This window comes from Macrobrachium rosenbergii, chromosome 59, assembly GCF_040412425.1.
Source record: "Macrobrachium rosenbergii isolate ZJJX-2024 chromosome 59, ASM4041242v1, whole genome shotgun sequence".
Lineage (NCBI taxonomy): Eukaryota > Metazoa > Arthropoda > Malacostraca > Decapoda > Palaemonidae > Macrobrachium > Macrobrachium rosenbergii.
In genome coordinates, this window is record NC_089799.1 from 37636301 (window position 1) to 37650247 (window position 13947).

The window sequence follows — 13947 nt, forward strand, 5'->3', positions numbered from 1 at the left end:
CCCATGAAAAATGTTAGTATCAAGCTTGAAAGGACGGACAAGCCACACAATGCAAAATTTGAGTAGCAAATCTATTAAAGAATATTAATCCTATCAGACTTCAGTATCTGCCACATTGTGAATATTTACAGTCAAATGAGTTCTTCCTGCCTGCATTTTTGTTTAGTAATGTTTTCTCTGATCAGTCAGTGTAAGGATCCTTTTCATGATAGTATATTAATTTTGGTTTACAGTAATTTTAAAGTTAAATAGTTTAATCTTATTTAATTATTAAGAATAATAATTATTTTCATGATAAAATCAATTTTTTAGGTACATACCCTCTATCATTTGCTTTGTCTTCAGATACTTGGCATGAGTTCGACAAGCGTTAAAACCGAAACAATCGTTAACAAACACTCCCAATAGTTACCCCCAACTCTTTGGAGGGTGGGGGTAAGGCAGCAAATGTTTTGGTTGTCATTCTTCTCTTAATCTCTTAAGGGGGGAAGAGGGAGGGATTTCAATGACGAGGGTAAGTACCCAAAAAATTTATTTTATTATAAAAAACATTTGCTGACTCCAGCACTGAGTGCTGGAGGAGAGTACAAGATTTTCCTATAACCAAATTATCATATATTATAAATATATATCCTAATACTGTACAGTATTACAAAAAATTCTCAGGAACATTCATTGGTCACACTAAACCCTTCTTACAATTATTCTGATAATTCCCCAAAACAGGATATTTAGTCAGCATGAATTCACAAAACTGTAGTAACAGGAACTCTTTACTACTTCTTGAAGATGCTTAATAAGTCTCCAGTGCAACACATTTGGGCAATGATCAGTTTACTAAACTTCAAGAACATATTTAAAGAAAGCAGCCCATTACAGAAAGCAATCTTGAAGAAATGCATCCAATGCCTAAGCCTGAGGGTCCTAGAAAGGGGAGCAATAGAATGAGAGTTTCTTGTTCACCAACACTGTGAATAAGCCCTTATTTGGAGTTCCTCACAGATTCCACAGTAACTGGTAGGCTTACAGATGCAATGACGACTCCATAGGCAGAACCTGACCTTTCCTATTCAGCTGATCCACCAAAACATTGTCCCTCCCTGGAATGAACTGGGGAATCAATACTATGTTCCTCATTTCTGCCCAAAGAAGCAATCTCTTTGCTACTAGGAGCATTGCCTCCAACCTTGTATACCACCCTGGTTTCCAACATATGCCAAGGAGGTTGTACTATCTGAAAATAAGACCTTGTTTCTCCACTGTAGAAGATAGCCATGAGTTCAAGGTAGTTTACATATAACTCTTTTTCTTCTGACATCTCTACATTGCGCACACACACTCCTCAACCTCTCATAGATGCATCTGAAAGCAAGGTGAGGTCTGGGTTCACTACTCCTAGGGATAAACCTGCTAACAGTCTTCAATACTATTCACCTCACAAATGTTTCTCAATCAATACTATTCACCTCACAAATGTTTCTCAAAGGTTTAACGGAATCAAGACTAAATGTGAGTCTGGGAAAGGCTTCCTGTTTCAAGTCTCTTTCAAAAAGAACTGAATTGGCTGCATCCTGAGATTTGCTAGTTTGACAAATTTTTCCAGATAGACCAAGTGTCCCAACAGAGAAAGCCATTTTCTCACAGGAAGCTTCCTTAATGGACAAAATTCTTAAGAAGAGTTAAGAAACTATTTGTCATTCCAAAGGAAAAGTCTGAGCACTGCAAGTCTATCCTCATTTCCAGATATAGACTGAGTAGGAGTCAGGGAAGACTTCTGAAAACTGATCATAACACCAAGTGACTGAGCCAGACAAAGTAACAGATCCTTGGTCCTCAGATCCCGGTTGAAAGAGTTGGCCAACAATAGCCAGTCATCTCAGCAGAGAAGAATTTTGCTCCTAAAAGGTGACACCATCACTCAACTTTCACCAATATCTTTGTGAATACTTGAGGTGATGTAAACAGGCCAGAGCAAGTGCCTTGAACTCAAATATCTTCCCTGGGAATACAATCAAAGGAACCTGCACTACTGAGGATTTATTCATATACAGAAATATGCATCCTGCATGTCCACCAATGTCATCCATTCTTCAGGATGATTCCATATAGAATGGGGACAGACAAATGAGGCTGCTCAGTCTTGATACATCCAACACTGGGCAACAACTTCTGGAAGTTTTTTTTCACCAGGAGAAGCTGGTTGTAAAATCATGAGAATTCACCGACACTTCTTCTATTGTAATCTTCTCTAACAGAGATACAACCTCTTTCTGTATAACAAGACTCTAATGACTCCTCCCATGCATTAATGCCAGCTGGCACCCCAAACTCCTTAAGTTGGTACAGAGAAGAGGTGATCATACTGAGCAAAAGTTCAGTAAAACCTAAAACTTCAATAACTCTCGACAGAGACCTGGAAAAAATCACCTCAGCATTTTTCCATGGCAACTTGCCATTTCAAGAGCAAGTCTCTTCAAAGGATTGAAACACAAATAAATATGAACCATCAACTGAAGAAGGTTTAAGCACCAGCAATGCACCCATATCATAAGAGGCTGCTCTGCACATCATAAAATAAGAAAGACAAGAGCGGGCATGCTTAAAAGCAACTTTGTGCACCAGAACCCAAAAAATCTCATTGACATGCACTCTAACCAAAGGAGAAAATCTGAATTTCTTTCAAGATTTAATGGGAGCCAAAATGCTCAATGACAAAAGAAATCTAGTCTCTGTTGGGCCTCTTCCCTCCTCTAAATGAGGATAAAGCAATTGGCACAAACAGTGCATCTAATTCAAAAATTAAACATACTGCTAGCATAACTTGACATTCTTGGCTTTGCTTCCCAGTGGAAGATTTCCTAAAGAACTAAGGCACAGTTGAAATTCAGTAAAATAAGCCAGCAGCCAAACTATCCAAGTAACAATAACTTCCCGCTCTTGCGGCAAGGAGAATTCTGACAAGGACTAATACTGTACATTCAAAACACAGCTGGTGGAGAACATGCGAACAGGAAAGCCATCCAAATCAGCTAAGCGATCTTCTTTTATTTGAATGTCGACTCACCTGCTGGCACAGAGTTACATTTATCTTTTCACAGTAGGTAAGATTCATCCCAAAATAAATCAAAGTATATGGGTAAGGTAAATCACTTACTTCTTGGCCATTCCGATAACCAAAGACATATCATCTTCACATTCAGCTAAATGAACGGCATTTTTTAAGTCTTCAGTAAAAATCAAACTCTGGTTCCCTGACTGTAAGACCTGTTGCATTCGCTGCCGAAATTTATCTTGAAGGTTTTTAAACTCAATTGAAACTTTTTCTCTCTTCTCTTCATAGCTCTCAATACCCAATGCTGCAGCAGAAAACAGGTGGCGATAACCTGGAATGAAATTGCTAATTTTAAAAAGTGACATAACTTGAAGCTTACCTTCAGGTTTGAAATGCAGATATTACTAACAAGATGGATGTTGAAAATGTACAGACTGAGAAAATGCCTAGAGTTCTGGGTAAAATTTTTTTTAATATTCTTAAAAAGTACAGTACATAAAAATTATCAATGATTAAAAAATTTTAATAGTTTATGAAGATTGGTCATACACATTCAAAAATTTCAAATCATTTCCATATTTCATATATAAAAACTTATTTTACTTACTTGCAAAAAGCCTAAAACTGGCAAACATTAACTCAGAGCAGCCACATATACATGAAAGAAATACTGAATTTTCCTCACTCTGAGTTTTTGTCAAAACATGAGAATTTTCATGACAAAACAGGTTTTGACGTAGGAAAAACCTATTTTTGGTAGTCGCTGATGAGTCCTCAAGGAGTTACCTTCCATGGTCTACCAGAGCTCCATGGTGACCAAACTAATATCAAAGAATTCTCTTCTAGTTGGTCTTTTGGCCAGGTGTTGTGTCGTAATGATAAACACTATAACATGTAATGGAGTATAAGAGGGCACTTTCCCTTATCTTCAGCGAAGCTGTTACCCAGTTATTTCCATCATCAAAACCTGCTAGCAGAGGAAGTGGCTATTGCACATGCGCAGTCCACTTTATTGTCGACAACAGACAGGCACAAACAACCAAGAAGCATAACTTTCTGTTGGTCAATGCAGGGTGATCCCTTACCCATATCCCATGCCTTTTCATCAGGGAAGTGGGAGGATTTTGAGGACTCAACCTACTACCAAAAATAGATTTTTCCTAGGTCAAAACCTGTTTCTTTTATAGTGTAGTCGCTTGTTTCGTCAGCAAGGAGCTTTACAAAGAAATTGACATGTGATGAAAAGTCTAAGCTCTTAATTTTTAATCCCAAAACCCCAGAGAAAAAACATTTCTGGTCCGAGGTCAAGCCACTAGTTTCAATCCCCATTCTTTATTGCAAATACCCTTAGGGTTTTGGTAACAAAGAACAAAAACTAAAAGTTAACTTATGTTTCAGGATGTAGTTCTACAGTGGCTTACCTAAGCATGCTGGGTTTGGTTGCATTACTGTCTACCTTCTCCCAGCAAAGGTTAACATACTCACCGTCAAGAAAAAACCCTGGTTTTCCGCTGTAGCGCCTATGGGGTTAGGAGTAACCAGACCACCTACTGATACACAGTGTAGTCGAATTTGTTCGAGCTCATGGCAATACAGTAATGTTTTTTAAAAATACTGTCTCTGATGACCACCCTGTACATTCAGAGACTTCTTTGAAAGAGACATTTCTGAAGAAGGCTTGCAGGGTCCACACGTGGACCCTACTCACACTACAACGTGCTGGCCATTATCCAGTGACAACGGCCCCACAAACCAAACATGCAGACAAAAGGAACACAGCATCTCAGTAAACCCCCCGTATTTGCAGGGGATGCGTATCACACACCCCCCCGCAAATAGCTAAAACCCGCGAATACTTAGAACCCGTCTACAAACACTTAGAACTGCCTATTTTGATAGTTCAAACAGACAAACAACAAACTAAAAATGCTTATACATGTATTATCCTACTTACGATGGGGTTAGGTTCCAACAAAAAAAACCATCGTTTCTTGGAAAAAGCGTAAATGCCAAAATGTATCTCGAACACAGCCTAGCCTACACTAGGGTATTCAGTACCATGTATACATATATGGTAGCTTAACCTACACTATAAAGTATACTCTATACATACATGGTATAGTAATTACTAATATCAGCTAATTCTGGAGGTTCATGCAAAATGACTTATGATAATTCAGTGCAAAGAGAAATTGAATAACAAGAATTAGCTTAGCCTACGCTATGGTACATTGTATACATATTACATATATGGTAGCATAACCTACATTAGAACTGTAATCTATATTCACATATCGTATTATACAAATGTCAACATAACGAATATGCATCTTTTAAATGTTATGCCTTAAATCACTGTATCCAATAATATTGTTTATATATTCTTATATTGCTTCTGTATTATAAATTGCAGTCATAGCGTCGTGATCAATGTTTTGGTTTGGAATGTCGTATTCAATTCGGTTCACAGCGCTTTTCTTGCTTCTAGTTAGCGTAAATGAATCTCTAGATACTTTATTTATATGGGGCAAGGTTATTTTTCATTATACGAAGTGTTTTCAAGTCGAAATATAACTAAAATATGTCTCGTTGTGAAATTAATTTATCTATTTTTTTGTTAATAGATGATGATGGCCATTTGGGGACGTTTGTTTTATGTAAAAAAAAATTCAAGATTCTGTTCCCTATTTTCACTTGATTTCATCATAATACGAGCTTTACGTATTTATCGTTTATCAGTGTAAAAATAACAGTAATGTGTTCTTTCATGCTCAGTAGTTTTGATTAAAATACTTTCTCTCCAATTTTAATTACGATCGAGTTTCATCCATGTTGCCGATGCATGATAATTTACAGTATAGTCATTAGCAGCTTGCACAATGTTTTTTCAGCTTCAGCTACAACTTGCAGCTTAAATTTAGCAGTATATTTCCTTGACGATCTTTTATCCGTACCGAATAAGATTATAATGTAAAAATATATCAGTCCTATTCTGCCTAACGTCATTTGTGCTATAAGCTACGGTAATTGTTTATTACTGTACGATGGTTGAAATACCAGGTAAACGGCTGTTGTTATCCAATTCGGTTATAAGCAAAACAACAGTTTCTCGGTCGGTTGGTTATGGCTGTATGCATTTACACAAGATTATAACATTACTAACAATACTTTTATCATTCTCTTTTACTTTTTTAACTAGAAGATGGGATAAAGAGATGGAGGAAAAGTTGTCTATTTTAATTTGGTCTCTCTCACTGCCTGATTATGCTGCTCCCTGCGCCCGCGCAAAATTTAAAAATATTTTATAAATAATATTGTCTATTGGTATTAATTGCTTACCCCATTGCAAAATTGAATTATTGTAAGGTGAATTATCGTAACTCGAGCATTACCTCAGTATTTTAATAGTTTTATCACAAAAAGTGCATTTAGTCATGAAAATGAAATGAAAATACAGTAATTAGTAAATATTTCTCAGTGAAAAATACCACAAATGGGCAAATTTTCCATAAATAATGGGTAGATATGTTCCACAGAGAAATCTGTGAATGCGTGAGTCCACGAATCGTGAGATCGCGAATACAAGAGTTTACTGTGTATCTTCATTATTTTTATTGTCCTATTTCATGTATTGCACTGACAGCCTTTCAACCATGTATGTATAAACTTCAGCCCAATACCCTGTAATATTTTATATGTATATTTCTCTCTGTTAACAAACACAAATGCTTGTACTTAATCCCTCTTTCTACCTGTCTAAGGTCAGAAGCTACATTTCAGCTCGCACAGGCCCTTGACCTGTGTGTATGTTCTGTGAATAAATTAGTATGCTGTGAACTCCGAATCTTACTCGTACCTGCCCTCACACTGGTGACCTGCAGAGATGCCAGACCAAACCAGCAACAACAATGCTGTACCAGCCTCACCAGCAAGAACCTCGCCGCCACCTCTATATGCCTACCGCCATTCACGCCCCACAACCCAGACGCATGGTTCTCCAGGGCAGAAACAATCTTCCGCACAAAGAAAATCAACACGTAGAGCAGAAGCCATTCTCGAGTTCCTGCCGGACGATGTCTTCGAGCAAATGGCAGGATGGTTCAAGGAACTACATGTCTCCTTCAACTACGATCTGCCAAAGGATCAGCTAAAGTCATCCTTCAGCATGCCACCCGCCAAAGAGCCAGGAAGTTCCTCAACCACGTAGGGGCACCCATAGGAGACGAGCGACCGTTGCATGTCTATAAGCAGCTGTGGCTGCTCATCACGCTGCCTGCAACGGGCAGCCAACCCAAGTCATCCTTGGACCTCGTGAGAGGTACTCCTCACAAAACTACCACACCAAACAGTAGCAGCCATGACCAAAGCTTCCACCATGCCCATTGAAGAATTCCTGATTCTGGTCAATGACCAGTATCCCTCACAGCCAACAGCAGCAGCAGCAGCAGCACCACATTGGACCCAGCAGACAACAGACACAGAATCCGACAGTGACCCAAGCAAGTCATCAAGGGGAAGACCAAGCAGAAAAGAGACAAGCCACCATAGTGCATATATTTTTTCCATTGGAAATTTGGAAAGAAGGCCCAAAAGTGTGACAAAGGCTGACCGTTTTCAAAAAACACGAAATAGGGTTGCATATGTGACCCACCCATACTAATGCTAGCGGTGAGCAGACCAGCTGCCTCGTAACATGCAGCGCCTGTCCACCTCTGTCTTTCTTCCAGGTACGAACGGAGGGGGCCAACGTGCTTGTTCATAAGAGAAGAAAGATCTAACATTTCTAAAATAATGAGCCCAATATACAAATGTCTAAAAGGAAAGAATAAAAAATTAATACAGGCAGTCCCCGGTTATTGGCAGGCTCAGTTAACAGTGATCCGGTTTTATGGGGCTTCTCTGGCGACGAAAATCGGCAATTTTCGGCACTGAAAATAGCCAATTTCTGCTTATCAGTGCCGATAATTGGGTATTGGTGCCGATACATACCTAACAGAGGCGCCGATAACCAAAAATCAGCGCTTTTCGGCGCCAATAAGCCCCAAAAAGTGCCGAAAATCGCCAATTTTCTGTTCACAGCGATTTTCAGCCATCATCACACCCTCAAAACAGAGCCCCCACCGATAACCGGGGATTGCATGTAAAGACAGAAAATCAAGATTAAGCATTTCTTTTAGCAAAACAAGCAAAACCTCTGCAACCACATTATTTTTTCCTCTGAATTTTTGTTGAACTGTCAAGTGTTAATGTAATTATGCATTTGGTGATTTTAACCGAGTTGCTTGGCATCATTTAGGACAGAAAAATAATTTACCATTAATTACAGGAGCCCCTTTGTTTCTTCAAAATGAATTATTTTAATACATTATAAACAGTTTCCTTGGTCTGAGAGTGAAGATGTTGGCAGTGGAGAGATTTGCTCTGCTTTGGCTATCCCTTGGGCTATCTACTCTGTCCAGTGACTCTGGCTGGTTGAGGTGACCAACGTTGTTGTTTTTGATCGAGCTGGCCTTTTAAATGGCCTCGCTGACCACGTGTAATTGAAGCCGAGGACTGGCAACAGTGGCCAAAAATTGTGCCATAGTCTATCTCTTTGTTTTGATGAAAATAAATTAGGCTTGTACTGAAAATATGAAAAGTCAAATGTTTTGATAATATCTTTAAATGAATAATATATTTTTTAAAAATGTCACTTGAGCAAACTCTAACAAGGCAAAACTTTTAATCATACCAATGAGACATTTGACAACGCATGAATTCGTTACTCGCCCCACCCTAGCAATCTTGAGTGCTTGAAAGGCCATAGTAGGCATTTCAGAGGGAATATGACCTAACCAGACTTACCTTAACCTAACCTAACCTCGAACGCAGTACCATAACCTAGCGGGGGGGGGGGGGCGGTGCTTTGCCCACCCTTGGGCCCCCAAAGGTTTTGAAGGCGAGTGCAGAGCGACGGCCACATTCTGCAGACGAAAACAAACCTAACGTTCCCTAGAATGCCATGTTCTGACCTAACCAGACCTTACCTTCCTAACCTCATCTGGGGCGCCGTGCCCTGACCTGGCGCCCCAAGTAGCCCAACAATAAACATCGGAAACATGGACTAAGCTTCCGTTCGGGGGTATGTTAGACCCTGATCCTGTCGTTCTGCAAAATACCCGATTTGTGTAAATTCACCCAAAAATTACTTATATCGGGGCAATTAAACGTTCAAAGCAATAAAAGCAACCAAAAGCAACCTCACCTGTGCAGGGAACTTGGGTACCGATGTGAACGGGGCCGCCGGTAATGGATTTCTTATGTCTGTGGTTAAACACGATGCTGGAACCGGTAGAACCTCCTTGTCTTGAATATGACCCTATGACATTTGCTAACCTCTTCACACTACCATAAGCTGCCATAGCAAACGAGAATTAAACTATGGTTGGTTATGGTCTTAGGGATACGGTTCCGCAGAGTTCGCTTTAGTTGTGTTAGGAGATGATGTCTTTGCATCGGCACCTCCCGAGCTTCTCACCATTGAATCTGTACTCCTATCTCCCACATTCTTCCCTTCTATTGTGTCTTCCGTTAACGAGAAATTTCCTATATCTTTCACTTCCTTGATATGGCTACTATAGTTTATCTTTTACTCCTTTTTCGTTTAGCTCCTCGCAGTTCAGTATGAAGTGATTCTTATCTTCTGCCGCTCCACACATGTCCACCTCAATGCTTTTTCTTATTATTTAAGGGTCGATAAAAGTGTGGTATAGTATAATTGATGACGAACTCTATCTTCTCTTATTTCTGTTTTACATCCATTGTCCATTTATAAACTAATCTTACTTTTTTACCTATTCCTTGCAGCAAATAATTTCCCCTTTCTTCTTCATTATATGCTTCGAATCACGATTTTAGTTTTTGTTTCAGACATCTCTCCCACTCACATACCACATGCTGGGACATTTCTAGGAGCTCTCGGCATTACCCTCACTCCCCGTCTTCTATCTCTTGCAGCGATTTTTATCTCTGTTTCTTTGGTGTTCATTACTGCAGTACTGTGCATTAATATTGCTAGAGCTATTTTCCAATATTTTTTTCATATTAGGAATTTATTGCAGCGTTTGCCTATAATCAGGTATACTTTTTTTTTAATTTCTCCACTTTTTCTATATTTTTCACTTTCGTATCTTGAACATATTTCTGATAATATCTAACATTATTCCTAGGTATTTCATACTTTCCATTATTTTTATGCCTTCTATCTCCTTCAAATTATATAATAAAATACTACCTTTATCTTTTATTTCTTACTCATACCCCCTGCACACCTCTATTGCAAACAAGAATGAAGTACAATTGCACTCTAGCCTGCGTTCAAACTCAGCCTCTGCCTTTGCACAGACAACAAAATTGCTCGTGTGGTATTTTTCTAATTTTGTTTTATTTCCTTTTGATTTCTTCGTTTTATTTTCAATAAAAACTTTCCAACCATTTTATTTTTGTCCTCTTTTTAGTTCAGCTGCTTCACCTCTTCAGTTTCTGTGTTCCAGGCAAAATAACAGAAAGTTAATTAGACGTTATGTACGTTTCTTTATGAATATTGAACTTTAATGTACTAACTGCTGCTCTGAAAAATATGACTAATATGAAAGTATTGCCGTATTTTGTTCCTTTATTCCTCCTTCCCGTTCTTGCATATTAAATTTATATAGAGTTTATAAATTTTATAAACTCACATTATCTTCTAATACATCTTCCCGGTTTGTTATCCCACTCTCTAATACAGGATGTTGTACTTCTTTTTGCCAATGCCTTTATTTGTCTTGCACCAAAGTTTACCAGTTGTATATGTTACAGTCAACATGCGTAATCAGTCATTACGCATAATGACTGAAATTTCAGTCATCACGCATAATGCACTTAGGGGACATTTGATCCACCCAGGAGCTAGTACTAAACACGGCGAAACAGTGAGCCACCTACACTGTTTCGCCGGGTACTAGTCCCTGGGGGTCAAAATGTATTTCGCCGTGTTTAGTACTAGCTTCTGGGGGATCAAATGTCCCTAAGTCATTACGCGTGATGACTGAAATTTCAGTCATTACGTGTAATGATTGATTACGCGTGTTGACTGTAACATATATACATTAATACTGATTCCACCATTTCTCTTTTCCTTGTATATTCATGGGTACTTTGATGGTGAGGTCAAAAAAGGAAAGAAGTGTCCGCCGTTCATTTTCTCCCCGGTCCAAAGTTCCCTGTGGGAAATTAGAATAGGCTGAACTTATCCTTAGAAGTTCTGAAATTCAAATCGCAGGTTCATTACGTACGTACATTAATCACGTCATATATGTTACTTGATGATATTTCAGATCCTTTATGTATCTCATTGCATGATCATTGTAACCTGTCCGCCGATATATATATATACCTTGCCTTTTACATGTTCTGTAGCGCATTACATATGTCTTTTTTTTATGCCTGTTAACAAACACAACCTTCGTATGGACGCAGTGGGGGACCCCAGGTAGCCCGCTACCTTTCCGTCCACTTTCTGTATTATAAACACCTGTCGAGAATAATAAAGGACCGGACAAGGAATATGTTACGGGCTGCTCTAGGAGCAAGAGCCCGTGCTGGCACAAGGCCAGCTAAATCTGAAACAACAAGGAATGTGGCTTTAGATCATCATGAGCTAGCATACTATAGCTACCTGTGCCTACTACTCAAATTCTTCTTTTTCCCCCATCTGTTGGCCTCTCCCTCTATCTTACTTTTGTCCTCATCTGATAGGTACCTCAGGGTTCAAAGAGGTCGCAACCTTGCCTGTTAAACCTTTTCACTTCAAAATCACCCCCACCAAAATCACTTTCACGCACCATAATAAAGTTTTCATCTAACCTAACCATCTCACAGACTCATCATCAACACAGAGTTACGGTAGGCTGATCCAGGAGCAAGAGCCCGTGCTGGCACAAGGCCAGCTAAATCTGAAACAACGACAACATAAAAAAGGATCAGTCTTTCACTTCTGACATTTCTTGAACCTCACACTAGGAGTTATAGTCAGGATTAATAGAGTACGTCTATTAATACTGGTTATGGTATCAGCTGCGTTCCTGTGGAAACATAAGCGTCGGAAGACCCAGACCTGCTTGGATGAGAGTAATATTGGGATGGGATGCTGGAGATGAGCGGAGATAAAGCACAGGAAGGACATGACTGGCCGCATTTCCCAGAGGCCCTTTGCATCATCATGCGGTGTTGGAGGCGATGATGATGATACGATAGTGCTGGTAAGACCGTTAGTTTCCAGTACGTTTTTCTTAACCATTCCTTTTCGTTTCTCGTTAATGTAAAGATGTCATACGCGCGGTTTGTTCTTTTCCTTTTAGTTCTTGCATAAAATTGTCTTATATTTTTGTCGATAAGCAAGCCAAGACAATATGGCATTTGCTACTATAGTAGTACAGTATTAGTTTTTCACTGTTTTTCTGTTTATTTATTTCATGTTCAGCTCCACTGCATTTCGATTTTATTCTTCTTTTCTGGGTAACAATTGGAATATAAAAAGTGCTTTACTTAAATTCTTCATATTATTGTTGTAACTGAAGCATTTCATTCTTTTCCTATTTTGTATTCTGATCAAAAGAACACTATATCAAAATTCACTCTGGAAGTTTTGCATTATAGCCCTTGTTACTTACAAGTAAAGACACACACTCATGTGGTTTCAGATTAAGCCAACTGTATGTCAGCACGAACTCTTGCTCAGATCTTTATATGTCAGCACGAACTCTTAAAAAAGTTAAGTATATCTTAGTTTAACCAGACCACTGAGCTGGTTAACAGCTCTCCTAGGGCTGGCCCGAAGGATTAGATTTATTTTACGTGGCTAAGAACCAATTAGTTACCTAGCAACGGAACCTACAGCTTATTGTGGAATCCGAACCACATTATGACGAGAAATGAATTTCTATCACCAGAAATAAATTCCTCTAATTCTCCTTTGGCCGGTCGGAGAGTCGAACGCTGGGTTAACAGCGTGCTAGCCGAAAGCTCTACCCACCCCTCCAATGAAGAACTAGCACGAACTCTTGCTGCTTATAGCCTATGCCAGCACGAACTCTCGCTCCTTGCGCAGCCCATAATTTTTTCTCAAGATTAAGCCCGCTTTTGAAATGCTATGCGCTGGAATCTAGATACAGGCAAGGAACCTGGGTTATAAGGAGGTCGGTCAGGTATATGACAGAGACCCAAAGTCAGGTGATGCCCGTGACATATAAGCATGTGACTGGAAGCTGTTTTATGATTAACTGCCGGACATCATGGCTGCTGAACGTGGGTTTGGCAGCGAAGCTCGGCAGTTACAGCATCGCATTACTTATATGAGCTCTAAGTAAATTTTGTATCATCTACTTTGCTAGCCAAGTATTTTATTTTTTCAACTAAGTTATCCTTTCTATTTACAGCAATATATATTTGAACATTGATTGCAATGAGCCAATCATTTAACTACGGGAATCATGCAATATGAAAACTGCTCTTAAAAGAATCTTTAGGTAGTCTCTCACATGTACACGTTTTCTGACGTGGTTTAGTCTTATTACCAAACTGCACCTGTAATCAATATTGGTTGCAAAACCATTATACCTTTTGTCTTGCCTCTAGTACGAGCTTTAAACGGTTAATGATAACTGGAGATGTTATCTGTAAACTTGTATTAAGTAGTTTGGTGTTCTGTCACTAGGATGGCGCTGCAGAGATTCGTGGACATCTTGAAAAAACCGGAAACTACGGAAATTATATAAGTGCTTAGTGTGTCCAGCGATTTTTTTTAATTCAATATCTTCATGAAGATACGTTGGGCAGCTTAAATAATAGCAGAAGTCGGCACAAGAATTCTGTAG

At 39.1% G+C, this 13947-nt stretch overlaps 1 protein-coding gene across 1 annotated transcript in view; it reads right to left on the reverse strand.

Moving 5' to 3' along the window:
• LOC136837435 (pentatricopeptide repeat-containing protein 2, mitochondrial-like) overlaps positions 1-10011 on the reverse strand; it is a 34152-nt gene extending 24141 nt beyond the window's left edge. Inside the window, exons 1-2 of the mRNA XM_067102214.1 lie at positions 9297-10011; positions 3155-3383 (exon numbers count right to left, since the gene is read on the reverse strand). Of these exons, the coding sequence (XP_066958315.1) occupies positions 3155-3383; positions 9297-9453 (386 nt within the window). The 5' untranslated portion in view covers positions 9454-10011. The remainder of the gene's footprint in view (positions 1-3154; positions 3384-9296) is intronic.
• Positions 10012-13947: the final 3936 nt, after the last annotated feature.